Source organism: Mastigoproctus giganteus, chromosome 9 (genome assembly GCF_048544385.1).
Source record: "Mastigoproctus giganteus isolate SK-2022 chromosome 9, ASM4854438v1, whole genome shotgun sequence".
Classification (NCBI taxonomy): domain Eukaryota; kingdom Metazoa; phylum Arthropoda; class Arachnida; order Uropygi; family Thelyphonidae; genus Mastigoproctus; species Mastigoproctus giganteus.
This window is the reverse complement of record NC_143583.1, coordinates 112332160-112354719: the sequence shown is the minus strand read 5'-3', so window position 1 is coordinate 112354719 and position 22560 is coordinate 112332160. Positions and strand designations below refer to the sequence as shown.

Here is a 22560-nt window from a genome sequence, read left to right as displayed (position 1 = left end):
AAGTTTTCAGAAAATGGAGAAAACAATCCTGCATGGCTACACTTATGTCAAACTTCTGTCCTCACAAAAATTCTTTTAATGGTCCAAGACATGTAAATTTAAAGGAGACTTGTCTGAACTATTAAAGGATGGGGGTCCAGGATCTCCCAACCCAAAGTGTTGAGTGTTACAATAATCTTATTAGCAGTATAAGCCAAGTATTGTTGTCAAGAAAAATTATTCCGTTCTTGACCTCTTCTGGGCAATCTTTTCCTTAACGTTGCTGTTGTCACATCCATTGACATGATCAGATAACAAATCAAATAACACTGGAAATTTACTGTGGTACCATGCACCAAAAATCTGTACAAATTAAGCTATCCCAGAGTCCCAGAACACTGAGGTTATGACTTTTCCAATAGACTTCTGGACTTTGAATGTTTTTTGTGGTGAAGAATTCATGTGATGCTATTCCATGCCTCACAATTGGATCAAGAATCAAGATCATTGCTTCTCCCTTCAGTGATATTTCAAATGCTTATAGCAGTGGTTCCCAACTTACCTTCTTTTGCAGCACAGTAAATTTCATGTGCCACACTTGCCTCCTCTCCTCCCTATCCTTCTACTCTTATGTATTCAATGTTTATTATAATTCTTATATTTGCTGAAATTTTTTAATGCAAGTTATGAATCTCTACGAGTACAAAAGCTCTTATCATTTTTTATTAAATTTAAGCAATAATTACAAAAAATTTTAAATTTAACATTATAAGAATACAATATGAATGCAGTCAAAGCTCTTTATAACAACTCTCTTTTTAGTGTTCCAGCATGTTATAACAGCCTACAGTGGTAAGTCCAACCAATTTCCCATAAGCCTAATGCTATTTTACATTCATTATAACAATCTTGAAAGGTCTCCGTAGCAGAGTAGTCAGGAGCACGAGTGTAGTAATATACACTCTTTGAGTAAACCGGGGTTCAAGCCCCTAACTGCTAAATATGGTAAATCTGGCAACCTGCACTGGACCAGCGTGGCAGATTATGGTCCATTTCCCTCAACATGAATCATTGAGGAGACTTCTCCTGCAGTGGATTGATTTTTTAACAACCTTGAAAGACAAAAGAATTCTCTATAATGATTCAAAAATTTCAACCACTCTATCCTGTTTTTTACTTTTTTTTATTACAATATTCACATTTCAAAATGAAAGAACACCAATTTATTGAAGAAAATGACAAGCTTATAATGATAAGTCACTCACTATCATAATGAAATTAACTTTAACTAGTTTATTTCATTATACAGCATGCATAGATTGCATATTTATCAATATGGCTCTTACACAGTCTGAGCTTTACCAACTGCAAAGAAAATTAAGATTTTACAAGCAGTAGATGATCACACGTGTTCTAAGAATGACTTCACTAAATAGTTCAGCATTTCTAAGAGACATTATTATTAGTGGAAGGAAGCAAGCTTATAAAGCATTATGCAAAAAAAAAAAAAAAACCATTCACATTATTTGTCCACCAGCTCCAATAAACCTGCAGACTAGACAAAAAAACCTCCAAGACCTGCAGACTAGTTATAATGATAGGCTTAGTGATCTTTGTTATTATATTTGTTACTTTCATATCTGTTATCTATATGCATGTAACTGATGAATTTCTACTAAGTACAATTGCTACATGGTCAATGTTTCTCATACACCAACTAGTTAAACATGCATTTTCTGTCTACAGGAACATATTTTGCATGATGCATGCAAAAAAAATGTTCCTGTAGACAGAAATCTTTTAAAAACTAAGGCTGAATCATTTGCTCATCGGATGAATACTGATAATTTCATTCAATTTCTCTGATGGATGGTTCTAGAAATTTAAGACTCATGGGCTGTCTTTCAAAAAAGTGTGCAGCAAATGTGTAGCCACTAACACAGAATATTTCATTTACATATGAACATTGTTGTTATTGTTATTTGGTTTTTAGGAGCATTAGCAACTACGGCCATATTGCTCCGGGGATATGCGGTGGTCATTCCCTGACCTTTCCGCATCCTCCATATTTGGTGGTGACGGGCTCGAACCCCGGTCTAATTAAGAAGCATGTGCTACGCACTGCTGCTCCTGCCCACCTGACTACGGAGGCACCTTACATATGAACAAAATGATATGCTTCTTCAATGCTGACAAAACCTTTTTAAATTTTTTTTTTTTTTTAAATGCTTACAATTAAAAGTGAGAAATGTAATGTCAGAAAACAGGCAAAACAACAGATTACCATTCTTCCAGCATCAAACATGTTTGACACAGAAAAGCTTTCTCACTTAATCATTGGCAATGATTAAGAAGCTTTGATTATTTAAAGGTTTGACGACATTGCCACCTATTTATCAAGCAACCAAAAGATTGGATGTCACCAAAAATCTGTGAAGATTGCAAGATAAGCAGGGAGAATAGAAAAGTTTTACTGTTTGTAGATAATAGCAACCCATGTTGTCAAGTGAATGGTCTACATGCAATCACTGTTGAATACCTGCCACCTAATGTGACATCATTTTCTCAGCCACCTGATCAAGGTGTAATCCAATGTTTTAAGAAAAACTATTGAAGAAAGCTAATAAACAAAACTGGTGTCTTGAAAGCAAAACAGTGCAAAACTGATGATGTAGGCAATGTATTTATGTGTTTCAACATGGCATGAGGTTGATGAAAAATGATTGCCAACTGCTTCCAACATACGGGATTTTTCACCTTGAATGATGTAGCAAATGAAACTTTGAATGTTTCTTCTTCTTCTATTAATTGCAAAGTAGTGTGATGAATTTATTTTTCCCATCTCTTTAACAGATATGTACAACATAGCCCTTATTTTTTTAAGTTTTAGTTTTTCAATTTAATGTACAGCTCTTTAGCTTATACACGAAGACCTGAAGACTAATTATAATGATGGGATTAGTGATCTTTGTTATTTTATTTACTACTTTCATGTCTGTTTTCTATATGCAAGTAACTGATGAATTTCTATACAGTACAATTGCTATGTGGCCAATGTTCCTCATATCAACTAGCTAAACACAATTGTTTATTCATAGACATGCCCACCAAGAGAGAGGCCAAATAATTCTAAACATTTTAAATGAGAAAACTGTGGAAATTCTCTACAACATTGTTGTAATACCACATCTGACATGTTCTTATGTTGTTTGGATATTCTGGTCACATATTTCCACTTAATCCAGTTTTACTGTACCTGGATATAATTTTATTTTAATTTTGTCTGGAATTAAACTGAGCTTTTGGGATGAAGATAGGACAGCACAGTTGATCCAAAAACATAGCCTATAACAATTAGTTCAGAAGAAGTTATTTTACTATATGCAGGGTAACATATGCTTGACAGTTGTACAATAGTGGTTGGTTGGTTGGTTGGTGGAACAGACTTCCATCCCTTGTCGTGGAAGTTGATAGCCTAAATAAGTTTAAGGCTCGGCTGGACAGGTATTTCGCACGAACAGAGGGGTGAAGTGGAAGTGGTTATTTTTTATTTATTTATTCATTTATTTTATTAGTTTTTTTTTTTTTTTTTGGCTGATGCTGCATAAGCTTGCTTTCTTGCATCAAATGCCTCTACTAATGCTAATGCTAATAGTAAAGTTTTTTCTCCTCTCCACAAGAAACTGTCTTTTATCATTAAAAGAACATTATTATAGAACTTGTCTGAACATAAATGCTGCTTTATTTTAACTGTTTAATCATAAAATACAATGGATCAATCAGCATTTATAATTATAAATTAGGTTTTATTAAAAACCATAAATAAACAACCTTTATTTTCACACCTCCGGGCAACTATATTTATGCAAATTAATATTTCTCCAATGGAGAAAGAAAGTGCTGTTCTTTTCTTACATCTTCTTTGGATGAGTTTTACCAGTAATGGGACAATAAGTTGTGCACTTCCAAACAGAATGGCCATTTTGGTCCTTGGACCTGAACCCTATATTTTTGGCTTTGGGAGTTTTAAAGGGATAACACTTACTGAGCAGACATTTGCAATCCTCGTGAGCATGACTAGCAATATCCAGTACATTGTTAGCATCTTACTGATATGCTGTAAGTCAAAAAGGATAATATACGGAATAGCTTATTTCCTAGTATCTGTAGATACTAGTATAATTCCAGATAGTATCTGTAGTGATACTATCTGGAATTATTACATTTTTAAAATAATTTCTTTTGAATCTTTGTACAGTCTTATAACGAGCATCAAGGGACCGACAAAATTGTCCTCGTTATAACCGTTACTCACCATATCAGTGATAGTGGAATGGGGAAACCCCTGTGGCCGTTAAACAATGAACACTTTATATCAGTGATGAGTGAAATCTACCTCCTATTTTTTTTCAATTCTCAATAACTTGATAAAAAAATAGATTCAAAAAACCAAAGAAATATTAGAGAGAATAAAAATAATATAAGTATATACCTACAATACACTTAATATTAAACACAATTTATTTCTCTGTAATTAAAAACAATACTATTTAATAATAAACACGATTTCAATTAGTCTTTATTTATGAATCTTAAAATTAATGTTTGTTTTAAAGATTTCACTTTGATATTTCTTAAGTTTCCCCTTAAAACACTCAATGCGTTAAAAGTCTCATTACTTGCCTCACTTCAAAAAAATTGACTAATGTGTCCATTGCACCTTGAGCTTGTGAGATTGTAGGCACTGAATTTGATTCACTTTCAATTGTCATCATATCATCATCACAATCATCTTTACCATCATCGTTATCATCTTTGTTGAACACAACATCTACAACGTCACTCTCTGTAGGAAGACCACTAGTTAATAAGTTGTCATCAACTCGTACAAATTCATCGATGTTATCTGTATTAAAACGTACAACGCTTTTATGTAGCAGCCATTCAGATAATGGTAAGTTGTTTCCTTCATTTCCTTCTTCATCTACAATTCAAATTTCATTTGAATTTAATTTCGATTTCTTGAAGCAATTCAATATGGTTGAAGTAATGCTGTTCCAACGCATCATTCAATAAATTTATAGCATCCAATATCGATATAGACTCGGTGAGTTTCTGTTCTCTTTGACTGATCAGATGTAGAACTAGAAAACTTTTATAAAATCCTTTCAAACTCTTGATTAGACCTATGTCCATTGGTTGTAAAATTGATGTCGCATTGGGAGGCAGAAACACCAGCTTAACATTGGACAAATTTTCAATCTGGGGATGTGCAGGACAGTTATCAACTAACAGTAAAATATTTTTCTTCTTTTTGAATAGCTCCTTATTCCAATCATTTACATATTGCCGAAAAATATCCGAAGTCATCCAAGTTTTCTTGTTTGCAGTGTAATCTACAGGAGGTTTCCTTATATTTTTGAAACAGAGATTTAATGATTTTCCAATAACAGACAGTTTTTTTTATCAATTCCTGTCATATTTGCACATGTGAGCACCGTCAAGCAAGCCTTTGATTTTTTTTCCACCAACACATTTTTCCCCTTTGAATTTAAATGTATTGTCAGGTGTCAAATCATAAAAATGTCCTGTTTAGTAGGCATTGTAGTTGTCTTCGTCATTAAAATCTTTCTCGATTTCTGCACAAACATGGCCAATCCATTCATCTGCCATTACTGGATCTGCAGATTGAGATTCTCCACTTACTTTTGCATAAACAATGTTATGTTATTTTTTAAATCGATCCAGCCAACCGTCACATTCAAATTGTTTAGCAAATTTTTTTGCTTGAGCCTTCAAGATTGGACAGTCTATTGAAAATCCAGCACTTCTTTGTGTGGTGAACAATTGAAGCAATGCTTCATCGATGTTTGTAAGCTTGCACTTTCTAATTTTTTTTTTTTTTTTTTTTCAGTTATGTTCTTTTCCGGTGCTGACATGTAAACATCTTCATTCTTCCACAATGTTGATACACTTGAAAAGGACAAAGAAAGAAAACTTTTTACACACTTCATTTTTTGCACCATGTTCTAACTCTCAAATAATTTCAACTTTTTTGCAAATCGAGAGACACTTTCTTTTGTTAGTAGACATGTTTCTGAAGAAGGGTTCATTTCTAACTGATTTTATTTTAAAATGATAGTAAAGTGATTTGAATACAAAGTTCATAGAAGCCCGAAATGCATACAATGTTCTTAGAAGTCCAGTTTCCAAAATTCTTAGAATTCCCGGAAATAAATTTATAGTTCAGTGAATACAAGACAATTTGTAAATAGAGTAATGTGACAAGCGGAATGGCAATGCACTATTGTATAGCCCCCCGTTCCCTGGAAGGACAAAGTCATAAACTGGCCACTAACCCGATGCAGATGGTCATAGATCTAAGTCGCCTTTTTCATTTTCGTCTATTCCAAGAATTGGGTTTTTTCGACTACCGAAGCAAATTTTGTCTCAAAATTTGTTTGTTTGGTATATCTGTGTAGTATGCTCGTTATAGCAGTGAGCGATTGTATGGGAATGCAGGTAAATTAAAATCATTAGGGCTCTGTTCGTTACAGCTGTGATCTCATTATTTCCGTGCTCATTATAACCAAGTTCGATTGTATATGGTATGTATGAAATATAATGTTTTCCATTAGTCATCTCTACAAAGATCTAAATAACAAAAGAAAAGGTTTTTATTTTTATTTCATCTCAGCTCCTCAAAAATTAAGTGCATAATAATAAAAATATGGTATTACATTAAAAAATAACTAAAATTAGGGACTAGCAGAAAACTGATTAACAAAATCATTAGTTTCATTAAAATGCGAACCTAATAAACTTACTTTCTTGGATCCATTGTAGAACTAAGGTTAACAAGTCGAGGACCTAATTTCTTGTTGCTATTTTTTTCCCATCCAATGCATCGAGGGCATTCTGCAAACATTTAATTCAAATACATTACATATTTGTAACAGATGTGCAATGTATTTAATTTATTTACCATTAGTAATTGATGAAAAATTAAATTTTACAATTTCACTTCTTTAAAAACTAAAAGGTTCATAATTTTCAGTTAATAAAATTAAAGCATGCATATGCACACAGAGGAGCAAAAGTCAGGACACACTTGAAATTTTTATATTATACGTTAAGCTTTACAAAATTTGAATTAAATATAATGTATACATTAAAAACAAAGAACACCCTCACTGATAATCCAGTAATAACAGAAATAAAATAAATAATCCAGCAATGACAAAATCAAAGTAACATACAATAAGAAATAAATTAATTAGCATTAGCATTAGTAGAAGCATTTGATGCAAGCTTATGCAGCATCAGCCAAAAAAAAAAAAATAAAATAAATAAATAAAAAATAACCACTTCCATTTCACCCCTCTGTTCGTTTGAAATACCTGTCCAGCTGAGCCTTAAACTTATTCAGGCTATCAACCTCCACGACAAGGGATGGAAGTCTGTTCCACCAACCAACCACCCTCTGGCTAAAGGCAAATTTCGTCACATCTATCCAACATCTGTCTTTCCTCAATTTGAATTTATGCCCTCTCAGGTGATTATTCTGAGCAAGAGGAAGAATCCCATCAGCATTGAGCATGCTCAAGCCATTCAAAGCCTTATACACCTCTATCAGATCACCTCGCCGATGCCTAGTCTCCAGGCTCTGTAATTTGCAAAACTTAAGCCTTTCTTCGTAAGAGCAACCCTTTGTTCCATTCACTAATCTTGTTGCCCTTCTCCGTACTCGTTCCAGGATCTCTACATCCTTCTTGAAATGAGGCCTCCAGACCTGTATACAGTACTCTAGGTGTGGCCTGACCATTGCCTTATACAAGGGAATAATCACCTCCTTATCCCTGCTAGAAAAATTCCTATGTATCATTGACAATACACCATGAGCTACTCTTGCAGCCCGTCTGCACTGCTCAGAAAACTTCATATCTGCCTGCACAACCACCCCCAGGTCCCTTTCATTATCTACCACTGTCAGTGTAGTACCACAGAGTTGATATTGCTCTGGGGTTGCTGTTTCCCATATGTAGTACTTTACATTTGTCAATGTTAAACTTCATTTGTCACCTCTCAGCGCATCTGCTCAACCTTTACACATCCTGTTGCAGTAGCATAGTGTCAGTATGCTACTGACACTATGTTACTGCAACAGGAGCATAGTGTCAGTAGTGTCCTCGACAACCCTGCCAACCTTCATATCGTCTGCAAACTTGGACATTAAGCTTGATATACCATCATCAATATCATTTATAAATACAGAAAACAATAATGGACCCAATACTGAACCCTGAGGGACTCCACTAATAACATTAGTCCACGATGAGCAGTGTCCATTGATTACCACTCTCTGTCTTCTCCCCCTCAACCACCCCTTTATCCATAGCAGCAATTTGCCTCCAATGCCACACTGCTCCAATTTGTGCAGCAGTCTTCCATGTGCAACAGTATCAAAAGCCTTTCTAAGATCCAAGTATATAATATCAAAGTTATTCCCTGCATCCAGTTCTTTTGTGACTGCATCATAGTATCCAATCAAATTGCTCAGGCAAGACTTCCCCTTAACAAAACCATGCTCTGTCCGAGCTACAACTGAAGTCTTGTCTAGATGATCCTGCAGTGCTTCTTTAACCAGTGCCTCCATTAATTTTCCTGGAACAGAAGTTAAACTCGCAGGTCTATAATTACTTGTGTCAGCCTTTGATCCTCCTTTGTGAATTGGGGTCACATTTGCACATCTCCAGTCTGTGGGTACCTCCCCTAAGTCCAAGGAAGCTCTCATAATTATGGCTAAGGGTTTGCTTACTTCTTTGCTGCCTCCTGTAATATAACTGGATAGATCCTATCCACCCCATTTGCCTTTCTTGTGTTTATCTTCAACAATTTCTCCTCCACTTTACTCTCAGTTATTACAAGATTCTCTAGCTTACTGCCAGAGTTGAATACACCTCTGGCATTCCCCTCGCTGAATAACTCGTCATGCCGACCGGGCTAGCCGGGTGGGTAAAGCGCCTGCCTAGCAACCCAAAGGTCGCGGGTTCGAATCCCGCCTCGGGCTTGGATCAAAGTACTGCAAAAACCTTGGGAGGTGCATTATGGCCACAGAAGTCGATGCGCCAATAACTACCAAAGAAAAAAAATAAAATAAATAAAATAACTCGTCATGTGTGAATGTCGATGCAAAATATTCATTTAGTTTGTTAGCTACCTGAGCAGGATCATCAACAGTTGACCCATCGATATCAAGTGGACCAATCTGATTCATCCCCTTCTTCTAGAGTTTACATAAGTAAAGAACTCTTTGCTGTTTTTCTTTGCATCCCTTGGCAAAGATTTCTTGTAATCTGCCTTTGCCTGCCTAACCTCCTTTGCAACTTGGTTACAGATCAACTTGTATCTATCATAGGCTTCTGTGTCACATGTTAATTTGTATGTATCCCATGCATTTTTATTCTCTACCATATGTGTCATTAGTTCATCTGACATCCATTTAGGCCGAAATCTTGAACAATATTTCTTAGTTGGTATGTAAAGCCTAGATAGCTTCCAAGATAAGTTCTTTGAATGCTTCCATTTTGAATTTGCTGTTGGTAACATCTTCAGTTGGTCCCACTGTACAGAATTTAAATACTGTCTCAGACCATTGTAGTCGCCTTTACGAAAGCAATACCCCTTCCCTTTACCCCTGATGGTAGTTACCTCTTTGAGCCACTTCAGCACACTGTGATCACTGCCACCTAGTGGTTCCTTTATCTGCAGATTCTTAATGCATGAAGAATCACTACTGATAATCAAATCAAGAGTATTACTCCCTCTAGTTGCCTCCCGAACATGCTGATGTTCGGAAGGCAACCAGAGGCAACTTTATCATCCAATAAACCCACAAAAGCCTTGCTAGTGTGTGTGAGTGACCAACCCACAAATTCCAGTCAACATCTGGGAAATTAAAATCCCCCATTATAAGACTCTCTGATGTACTGGCCCACTCTATTTCCCTGTACAGTTTCTTATTATACTCATCAGAGTCATTAGGCCTATAGCACACTCCTACTCTCAATTTTGATCTCCCAATGCTTATGTCACACCAAACTGACTCGACACTGCACTGTCCAGCGATGTCGACTGGCTTCACTTCCTTGGATTTTATGTGTTTCTTAACTAACAGCATAACCTTCCTATCTGTAGACGTTGTACTCCCCAAATTCCAGTTCTGCATTCCTTATATCTGTGTGACACCATGTCTCTGATAGCCCAACAATATCCGCCTTTGATGCTTTGGGCAATACCTCAAATTCATCAAATTTATTTACCAAACTCCTAGCCTTGGTGTACACGCAAGAATACATGCACCTGTTTCTATTCTTAGCTACACTAACACAACTCATGGGTTTACTTGTACCGCAATGACTCCCAGCAGTCTCTGAAATATCCTGCATCTTGTTTTTCATGCTTCTGCTCATTCCAATAGAAGCAGTGCAAGAATCACTTTCACCTCTGCCAGTGGCTACTGTTAATCTATTAGTCTTTGTATCCCCCCAAGCTAGCAGTTTTCAGACCCACCTAACACTGCCTCAATAGCATCAGCAAATATTCTTGCTCCCTTTCTATTTAAGTGTATCCCATCCCTGTAGAAGCAGTCTCTCCTGTTAACAAGTACAGTCCAGGCTGAAAAATTTCTACCCCTTGAGCCGTGCTCAGTCTTTCCAGGGCCGAATTGATCGACAAGGCTCTCATGATATACTCCCTCCTATCGTGTCTGGGCAGAATTGTAGACACTTTCAAATTCAACCCTAATTCACGGCTTTTTTTCAACAGTGACCTGTACTTGTTAAGTAATTCTGCCGGTCTCCTATTCTTGATATCATTAGTGCCAACGTGTACAACTATGTCACCTTTTGTGCCCTTAAAAGATATCCGCTCTACAACGTCATCAACCTTTGCCCCTGGCAGACATACCCTGGTCCTGTTCCACCTATCCTTTTTTACAAAGCATGTTCCTCGTTTCTCTGACAATAGAGTCACCAACAACTACTAGTTCCTGTGGGACCAGCGCATTCTGCCCTGGGGGGTTGCCGCTGTGTTGCGTGATGAACAAGTGCAAGCTCTGGCGTTGATTTAGGCAGCTGAGAGCTTGATGGGCCCCTCAATTTAGTTCCTTCGAGAGCATCCTCCCCTGTCCTTCAAGCTCTCATATAGGCCCATAACAACGCTGAGTTGTTGCCTGATTTCGTTACACTCCTTGCATCGCGCACACACACAAAGACATCCCCCATGGCAATATCATGTCCCGTACCTGATTGCTCCACAAACATCATGCAAGCAGTGCATTTTAAAAGGCTGTGATTGAGAGGGCAACCGCGCTCCTCAGTTCTCCTCTGAGGCACAGCACTCCCATTAGCTTGAGCCTTTTGCTTTGCTGCTCTGAGTCATGATTCCGATTTACTTTCAATAAAATTTCAATTTCAGTACAAAATTATAAGCCTAAACTTGTATCTAAACTCAGTTATAACAGTATATATATTTTTCAGTATCAAGTATTAATTATCTAAGAGTTCCCTTTATATAACTTCCGTATCAAGTTATGTATTAATTAATTATGTTATGTTTGTAATTAAGTCGTTATATATTAGTTAAAAGTACAATTTAATTGACAACGAAGTTTAACAAGTTTAATAGATTTTACCAATTAATTGACAATATTATACTATACTAATGCTATCTAGTTCAGAATATAACGTATCATATGAGAAAGGCGGCAAGTTACGAACGGTAAATCTACGGACACTTAAGTATAAATTAACTTCCAAATCTCGCTGTCTCAATTCAGAATAAACTAACGATCCTGAATAGGTCTATAAGCTACTTATAGAAAATAATTTGATGTTAAAAAATAATCAATAAAGCGGCTAAATATGGCTAAAAAACTTCTCGTTCGGCGGAGTTGCAACTTGTAACACGTGGATTTGATACCCTTACCGATACTTTTATGCAATTACAAGGCCGAGTAAAGAATAAATACACCAGATTAATCAGAAAATCACAAAATAATGCTATACTACTAAATTTAAATCAAAAGTTTTAGAAAAACAATAATTTCAAATCAATAAATAAGAAAAATCCACTTAGCGGCTTTGAAAACGTCTGGCTCCCACTAGCCTCGTCAGCAGACTCATCAGGCTTCTTTGGTGGCTTTGAAGCTTTTATTCTTGCATACTTCTCTTGATTTCGTTCAGCTAGAGTTTTAGCCATCTTCGAAATACTCTTATAGGTTGTTAACTGACATTAGATTTGGTATTTTTACAATTCAATAGTTAGCAAAATCCATTTGTAGACTAGTAATGACATCATAATTTTTTTATTGTTGCGTTCTTGAATCAAAACCATTTAAATTTTTAAATGGTTTTAGGAAGCCATTTAAGAAGTGATGTCATCTGCATCATTTAAAATCTAACAGCCACCTAATAGGAAGTGACGTCATTTTCATAAGAAACTTTTGTTACCAATGAATTGCTCAATTTTCGTAAGAAAATTAGAGGTGGGGGCTAAAATTTTTCTTCATCTCCTCCAGTACCACCACTTCTAGTGTTCATAGCCAACTAGGGCAAAGTAAAATTACTGCTTTCTGTCTAACCACTAACACTTCTACACACACACACACACACACACACACACACACACACACACACACACACACACACACACACACACACACACACTTCAAAGTTCTGTAGGTTGCTATGACTAGTAACAACCCACAAAAAACTCAACCAAAGTTCAAATTAAACCCATAAAATTGTAAATAAAACTCAAAATTTATATATATATATATATATACTAAACTTATATTTCTTATTAAATTTGGTTGTGGGAGCATTGGGTTTGTGGTGAACCCAACAAACCCTCTAGTTATCTATAAACTAGCAACCCTGGAATGGATAGCCTAATGTACCATAGATACATATAAATATATATTAATATATAACACATCGAAATTAATGTAAAATTTAAAGAAATTGGAGTCATTTGGAGAAATTAGAGAAATTTAAAGAAATTAAATAAAATTAACATTCTCCCTCTTGGCCATATATCTGCTACTTCCTCAGGGGGTTTGAGCAGAGACATAGCCAAACTAGAAGAATATTTCATGCATACCCATTTCTGTAATCTCTATACCAGTTTTGCTAGGTTAACTTTAGGTCATAACTTGGTGGAAAAATTTTTGGAATAAGGTAAGTAAATTATATGTACTTAAATTTTTATCAAACAGGGTGGTTTATGTAAAAGACAGCAAACTGTGATAGGAGATTCAAAGCCCTATGGGTATGTGTCAGATTAAAATACCACTGTACCTCACCTCCATATCCTGTGGTGGTCAGACTGAAAATGTTCATTTTTCCTGCCTTCTTTTGGTTTTGTGTATAGTTTTATTTGTTGCCCAGTCGTACTGTTTTTTTTTTTTTTTTTTTTTCTGTGGCATGGTAGTTAACGTGCGGTAGGCAAATACTAATCTTCTGCTTTCATGTGAATGGTCTGGATGCTACTTATAATTTACAGTTTGGAAAAGGTATATTATATTTACTTGTTTTTATGTAGGATGAAGATAAAATATGATTTTAATTCATTTAATAATGAGAAATAAAAGATATTAATATTTAGGAATTAAAATTAATAAAGTGATTAATTAATTAAATTAATTAATTTCATTAATAAAATTATTAATTAAAATTAATAAAGTTAAAATTAATCATGCTATCCGTAAGGCTTGGACTGGCAATGCTTTTCTAAGGCATGAAGGCCCAATATGTGCCCTTGGGGATAACTATATACATATACAGGGTGTCTCAAAAATACACGGCAAACTTTAGGAATGAGTTCCTCATATGTAGACAATAAAAATATTTTACATCAACATAGTTCCGGAAATATTTGGTTTCCGAGTTTTGAAGGTCTGTCTATGACACTTAACTGTTCACATCACCTTATAGTAATTGTTCAAAATGTCCCCCTTCTGCCCAAATATAGGCCTCACATCGATGTTTCATGGTCTCGTGAAGACGATGGCAAATTCCTGGCATGTTTCGTATTGTTTCGCTATGTATCATATTTTCATATACTATATTCAGATTTTGCATATTTGCCAACCCCTGATTCAACCTCTTGCTAAAATTGTCCTCCCATTCTGAATACAGTGTTATTTACTTATTTATTTCTTCGTTATTTATTATTTTTCATTTTTATTTTTGTACAATTTTTTTTTTTTTTTTTTTTTTGTTTGCTTCCTCAGTCCCAGTTCATTTTTTGTACTAGGTTTTACAAATTCTTTCACCTGTTTAACCACTACTTCACTTCCACTTTCGACTACCCCTTAAACTTCTCTTAGTTCAGGCACCGTGTGTACTTTTCATTTCGATTTTCACAGACACTATTTATTTTACAAACCACACATTTATATATATATATACATACATACATACATACATGTGCATGTAACTTGCAAAATGTATAATTAAACTCTCAGTATATAAATCAAATTTACAATACTCACAAAACTGAACACAATTAACTTTAACTCAACTCATAGGCAGGTACAAGTGAATCTCACTTCAATCAAGGCTCAGACCTCTTTAGTCTCTTGATTCATCTAGCAAGGGACCGGAAATGCTAACACACAACACAGTTTGCATCCTCAAATCCAAAGGTTCTACTTTACTAACTGGCTGCCGCCCCAGACCACACAGAGGTGAGAGCTTATTAAAATCTTTTCAGAACAACAAACATCAACTAAAACACAATCAAGTTCAGAGTTCACAACAATATATGTACTATAACACCAAATCACATTTGGCTCCTATGACACAGGATATTACATAGAGAAATATACGACATGTTTCAAATATATAGAAAGCATATGACCTAAAGTATTTGGACACACCATGAATACTGTGTATTGTGCCAGAAGTCCTTTGAGCATGCATATCTGCTCAAGCATACTAATATAAATCTAGTGGGTCTTACTCTAATGTACTGACAGCATAGCAGCAGTACATTAGAAGCCAGTATAGGTCATGGATTAGAACTTACACTTTCAATGTGGGTTTGTGATTGGATACCACATCAGTGACCTTTCCATGTACAAACCTCTGACTCATCCAAACCTCCCAAAATCCACTGTGGTGGATGTTATTCAAAGATGAAAGACCATAGGTCAGCGATGGCAAATCTTTTCCATCCACCTTATGTGCCAAAAAAAGCTGAAACAAAAATATATCAATTTTTGTGTGCCATAGGAAAAACATAAAAAAAAAAATAAATAAATAATAACAATTTTCACATGCCATAGAAAAATTTTTTACAATTTTTGCATGCCACAGAAAGAAAAACTGACTAAAATTAGTAAGCAGTCTTTATTGTTATTATAAAAAAAGTGAAATTACGTGAAAATTTCTAATGAGAAAATTTTCATTGCATAACTCTGAACATAATTATATTTAGTTTTCAATGGCAGGTGTGGCTGACAGACCATAAAACAATTTTGTCTTAAAAAAATATATAAACTTTTTAAGGGTGGCCTGCATTACCATATATTTTCTTATGTGTGGCACACATTGATTGCATTCCACTGGAATTGCCACTCTTGCTGTAGGTAATACCTCAAAAAAAAAAAAAAAAAAAAAAAAAAAAAAAAAGGACTGGCCTTACAAACTCAGTTATTCAACAAACCAAAGAGGTAGTTCATAACTTGCACATCATCATCAGTGGAAAATGTTATGTAACTGGTTTAAGAAGCCACAAGAACATTCATTAGCATCAGTATGTCAGCTGTGTGCTGTGTGTGTGTGTGTGTGTGTGTTTTGTGTGTGTGTGTGTGTGTGTGTGTGTGTTGTGTGTGTGTGTGTGTGTTGTGTGTGTGTGTGTTGTGTGTGTTGTGTGTTGTGAGGAGTGGGCAGTGAATATCAGCCCAATATCATGGTCAACAATGAAACAGCATTTAGAGTGACAGTTCTGTCATTCATGGACTCTGGAACAATGGCAAGAGGTGCTAAAGAAGGATAAATTTGCTAATATCTGGTGAGTATGGGCTTGTTACACCCAGGGTCCTGAGCTGGATATCATCATTCTTCTCTTTCTTGATGATTCCCTTCTACTTCTGACTGTCTCTCCTCCTCCTCTCTCCCACAGTAACTCAGAATTTTTTTTTTTTTTTGGCTAGTGCAGCATAAGCCTCAGGCTTCCTTGCATCATATGGCTAATAATAATAATAATCCAGACTGAGTACACTCATAGACACAACCAGGTAGCCAGGATAATACATCAGAAGCTAGGGAGGAAATACCAGTTGACCAGAGAAAGTGTGCCATACTACAAGTATGAACCTCAGGCAGCAATGAGACCCCAACCCACAAGCTGTACTGGGACCGTGCCATAATAATGGATAAGACCATCGCACACAACAGACAAGACAAAACCCTTGTGGACATGATGGAAAAGGTTACCTACCCGATTGACATAGTGGTGCCCAATGTTAGCAATGTCCAGAAAACCCATGAGGGAAAAACTAGGAAGTACATGAACCTGAGACACGAGGTCAAGGAGATGTGGTATATGCAAGGAGTAACGACCATCCTGATCATTATGTCGACCACTGGTATGGTGCCAAAGACCCTACATAGCAGCAATAGGTCTCCCAGAGAACACCTACAAGGAACTCCAGAAAGTCACGATCCTGAACACCTGTAAGATAGTTAGAAAGTTCCTTGATCAACGGTAACACCAGACATTACAATCACCCTGTGTACTTGGTAGCAGTACCCATCACGGAGTGGAATCCCACAATAAGGGAGAAATAATATAACAGCAACAATAATAATAATAACAATGTATTTTTAAATTCTGATGGATGTGTTTTGGGGTGCAGAGATTTCCTGAAGAGCACTTCCCATTGATATGTAACATCTTCACTATGAAGTTTGCCAGAGACAATTTGATGGTATGGGGCTGTTTCAAGTGGTTCAAACTTAATCCACTGCAGTAACTCCTGAAATTAAGTCCATGATGACCTACTTAGACATTTTGAACAATTATGCACTACCTACAGTCTAGTGAAATAGGTTGTCGGTATCAGCACGACAATGCTCGACATCACACAGGACTGATTTATGGACATTGATGTGCAGCCCTGGGCAAACTGTGGCAACTCTGCTGTGCACTAAGTGAAGATACAGTACAATGACGTTGGACCAACCAGCTCACAGCCTGCACCTCAACCACACCGAACACCTGTAGAACCAATTGAAGCTAAATTAGGTTACAGCCAAAGTGGCCTCCTTCCAAGTTAGCTCTGGAAGCTACTTTGCAAGAGGAATGGAAGTAAATTTCAACTGACATCTTACAAAAGCTGGTAGAAAGCATGCCCAGCAGGGTATACTTTTCTACCAATATAATATAAAAAAATATATAATACATAGTAAGGATGTCATACAGGCTACTTCTGGCCTGTATGACACTGTGTATTGTGATTTTGAGATTACCTATTTTTTGCAATTACCTATGTATGTCCAAATACTTTTTTGTCATATAATGAACAGAACACATTTTAAATACAGAGGAAATATTGGTCAAGTAGAAGCACTGTTCTGGCCATTCTTAATTAGGTTTTACATTTGCAACTGCTGTTTATCTAATTATTACTAGCTTGTTAGACAACAGTTAAGTTTATTCAAGAAATGCTGAGAAGCATCTTGGTTATACAAATATCTCCGAGATTCAAGAGATGTAAAAGCTTAACATACTAGAGTGCCAATGAGATTGTGAAAGCTGGTCAAAAGAACAACACCACTGCTTCACTTCTGAAAATTTTAACTGACCTAAGCTAAAATAGGCAATCAATTTTTATACAGTCACTGCTTAGAGTAAAGTACTCAGAGTGGTTACAGCCAAGCTACATCACCTTGAATGCAACCATATGGGAAAACAGCTAATTGTCTCATAATAACTGCAATAAATGCACCAACCCATACATATATGACAAGGCCATTAATAAAATAAAATTAAATTGGACATATCCATATCCAAGATAAAACTGTATATTTAATATGAAAATAAAATACATTGAAAATTATGGGGTTAAAAGTAATAAAAAATAATAAATAGATAAATTAAAAAATAAAAACAGATAAAGCAGTGAATCTGTTTGTATTATTTAAGGATGTTCTGTGGCTATAAAGTTCCACTATTGATAAAGGAGGAAATCACCTTTTAAAGCTTTGGCATTGTCTTTATCACTTTTAACTCCGTAATATCCATATATTTTAATTTTATCTATTTATTATCACCTTTAACTTCATAGTTTTTAGTGTATTTTATTTTTATATTAAATATACAGTTTTACTTTGTGTTTAATTAATTTAATTAAAGTCCTTGTCATATATATGTGTTGGTGTATTTATTGCAGTTGTTATGATTAATTTTCCCATCCCACGAGGCCTATTTAATGAAACAGCTAATTGTGCAGATGAAATTTAGAATGGACAGTAATCAGTAATAAATGCAGGGTAAAGTTAAAAAAAATTAACCAAAAGTTTGAAGGAAAACACCTAGAAAAAGGAGGACCTGCTGATAACAATTTCTCACTTAATGTGCTCTTTAGGGCTGATCCCTTCAAAAGCACTATAATATTAGTTATACTGTAATCCTTCACATCATGCCTGGACTGAATTGCAGGCACATATACATTATGACCTAACTCAGAATTTTTTAGCATGCTTCTATACTTATTCACCACACTGCCAGTTCTGAAGCTCGTCACCTGGGAGTCTAACATGCTGACAGAATTGATATTCAGTCTCAAATGAAAGTCAAGGGGACAAGAAAGTCCCCTTGCACCTTTGCAATAGTGGGACTGTTAGTAACCCTGGGTATAACCCCATACACAAAACACTGCGCCTAGTATACTGGAAGCATCCCCCAGGTGTGAACCAAAGTAAAAAGGGGTCAAGGTGCAGCACTCACATCACACACACAGGAATGCTCCCCCTCTGTGTAACCAGGCAATACTAGGTGGTAGATGACTCTCGTCATGTAATGCAACACCACCCACCACTCTGCTCATTGGAGGTTGGAGATAGCAAAACCCATGTTTAGCTTTCAGAGCAAAGTTCTAGCAAACCCACATCTCTTCCATCATGCAGTACGAGTGATGTCTTGTTATGATGGACATCACGACGAGATCCAATATTCCTTAAATTTCCAGGGCATCTAATATGGTATTTGAAGGCTTGTTTGTTAGTTTGTTATTTGGTTTTTAGGAGCATTAGCAACTAAGGCCATATTGCTCCGGGGATATGCGGTGGTCATTCCCTGACCTTTCCACATCCTCCGTATTTGGTGGGCACGGGCTCGAACCCCGGTCTAATCAAGAAGCGTGTGCTATGCACTGCTGCTCCTGGCTACGGAGGCACCCTGGTATTTGAAGGCTGGTCACCAGATAGTCTACCAGAGTGAAACTATTGGTAACTCTCTAGGAGGCATATACAGACCACCTAGTGTATAGTCTCATTGCCTCTACTCTGACTCTAGTGAGTAGAGGAATCTAAGTAGTGTGTATGTGGAGGCATCAAAACCATGTTATGAGGCCATGTCAAGGAGCTGGTGGTATTCTTGCTGTTTTTATACAGTCACATCCAAAAATTTCATTAATTCATACATTTCCCCACTCCCTTTTTATTACTGAATGCATCATGAATAGTAAAACTAACAGAATAATCAAAAAAGGATCTAAACAACCCAACCACATTCTCATTTCATGTCACAAATATATGTTGTCTTCTCAGTGATGTCCATTTCCACCTACAATCTACCAAAGCTCATTACTTTTTCTAACTGTCTGAACTATGAGGTGCCTCAACCACTGCTCATCTCAGTTACCCTATTTTCTCTATGAGTCCTCTCTCACTTCAAAGGTGGCAGGTATTTATGCATAGGTCTGCTCTGATATTTTCTGTCAGAGACTTTCCTAATTTGGAATCTCCACTCTGATTTCCTCTGGTTTGAAGCCTCTCTCTGCACCATTCTATGAAATTCATCTGTTGTCTCTATTGTTCTCCCAATTGACTTCAGTAATCACTTGGAACTCTGACTTCCCTTTTTCAAAACTCTACTTCCTCCTGTCTAACTTTCCTAACATTGAGGTAATTTTCCATGGTGATTTTGATGTTCATTCACAACTCCAGTTGGTTTCAGTTTTCCAATTACTTCAGCTCCAGTTTTCTAGTTATTTAAACATCTTGACCATGTGAGTCCACTGCCATGGACTCAAATGGTTGAGATGCCGAGACTTTTGCAATTACTAATCACCTTACATAGCTTGTTCATTTGCCTACCAGAACACTATGGCCATAGTTGCCGATGCACTAAACCAACAACAACAACCAGAATACCAAACAATCTTGACAGCACACCCAAGCACATTGATCTTTTTTTTTTTCTCACTACCAAGTATGGTCAAAGTTAGTGGTCCTTTAGATACATATGATCACAACTTGGGTCTCCTCTTCTCCCCTGCACTAAAGCTCACAAGTGTAAAAGAGTTATTAATCAGTCATAATTTGATTTTGAATAGGCTAAGAGTATAAAACTTGCTTCTTGTCTAAATGGTAGTCAAACAGTCTGGTATCTTTATTGGCCATAAATTCTGTTCATCAATACTCCCTCTATGTTAATCTGATAGTTCTATTGCATCCTCAGCTAAAGAACACAAGGTGAAGTAACTAGCATTCCATTTTTATTCTAATTCTTGTACTGATGATTTTGGTAAACCATCTTCTGTCAAACCCAATACACTACACTCAATGCCTCTTGTGGTCTTCTGACAGAAGAATGTTAACAGAATTCTGAAAACAATCTTGATGCCAAAAAAAGCTTTGGGTCCTGACAGCATTTCTCCACTTGTTCTCAAAACCTGTGCTCGCTCCTTTCTGCATTACTGTTTTATACTTTCTTATTCCACTGGTGTTTTTCCTTCTGCTTGGAAATCTATCATATCCAGCCAGCCAGTTCTTAAAAAGGGTAACAAATCCTCCCTTCCAGTTATTATCACATTGCACTTACCTCTACTCTTACCAAAGTAATAGAGAAATCCATCAAATTCCTATTCTTAAACTGTACTATCTTGAAACTTTCCAATGGTTGCCAATGTGGATTCTGTCACTGTCAATCCATTTGTGATATAATGGCTTATGTTACTCACCTTTGGACAAGTTTGATTGAAAATTTTGGTGAAAATCACACAGCTGCTTTTGACATTTCAGACTTTTGGTTGTTTGGCTAAAGGTCTTCTAAACAAACTATCTTATGGGAGGTCTGGTATTCAGTTTTCTCTTTGAACACTCACTGTAAGTGACAGTAAGTGGTGCTCTGTCTTCTAACTTCTCCACTGACACTAGTGTTTCCCAAGGTTCAGTTCTTTCTCCCACTCTTTTCCTCTTATACATTAATGATTTTATGATGACTGGAAATCCTATTCATAGTGTTGTTGATGACAGCACCTATTCACCTTCCAGTCACTAACTAATTATTGAACTTAAAGCAGTTGACAAGTGAATAATTTTAGTAAAAAAAAAAAGTCCTTGTAGCAGTCTTAAGAGGTGATATTATCCCTCTGATTTTCCTTAGTGTTGTAAGACAAATAAACATTTCTCATATGAGAAATACAGGAGTCTACTTATACAAACCATTGGTTAACAGCATGTATTGAGGTCACTCTGGTAACAGAGTGCACAATATTGGATACGGAATGAGATATTTTTCATCAGGTGGTAGAGGGCAGTTTCACTATGAGAGCAGTGGTATTTGAGGAATAGTATATAATTTATCTCCAAATAGGCCTACAAGGCTGGGACAATTCATATCGAGCAATTAGACTTCACACCAGCCTGTATTTAAATAAATAAATTTCAATACTGCAACTAAAACACTTTATTTACAATAAAATAAGATAAAATTACAAGTTAAAACTGATGTCGATTAATTTACAATAAATGAAATGTAAAATGAAATATAATGTTAAAGCGATAAAAATAGGGAAATAATATACTAAAATACCGTAACAACTGTAGCTTTCGGAGACAGCGGTCTCCTTTTTCAACAGCATACTTCTGCTGTGCGGCACGTCCTTAAATAGCAGATCCATGGCACTCGTCACATGGTTCCTAAGGAATTATGGTTGTAATTTCCCATTTGCGCACCGGAACCGGAAATGGCTCAGGAGCGCGCTAGCTGAAACTGATCATCTCTTCCAAGAACAATGGTTTCAAAGAAGGGATTTAAGTGTACACCTATTAATGGTATTGCTAGCTGCCCCAATACGTAAACTCTCAAGCCATTTACGGTCCCAGAACCCCTGTGCATGATCCATGTGATGACAGCATCGTCAGGGGAAATTTGATGTTGTTTCTCCCACAAGTGTTCTGCCACGGCAGACTTCCCGTAATCTGCAGATTTTATTGCATTCATATGCTCCCTCAGACGGTCTTTCAGTCATCGCCCCGTCTCACCCACATAACACACCCCACA

The 22560-nt window shown here is 36.3% G+C and overlaps 1 protein-coding gene across 1 annotated transcript in view; it reads right to left on the bottom strand.

Moving 5' to 3' along the window:
- Atg7 (Autophagy-related 7) overlaps positions 1 to 22560 on the bottom strand; it is a 196796-nt gene that overhangs the window by 86112 nt on the left and 88124 nt on the right. The window contains exon 10 of the mRNA XM_090381559.1: positions 6807 to 6897. Within this exon, the coding sequence (XP_090237685.1) occupies positions 6807 to 6897 (91 nt within the window). The remainder of the gene's footprint in view (positions 1 to 6806; positions 6898 to 22560) is intronic.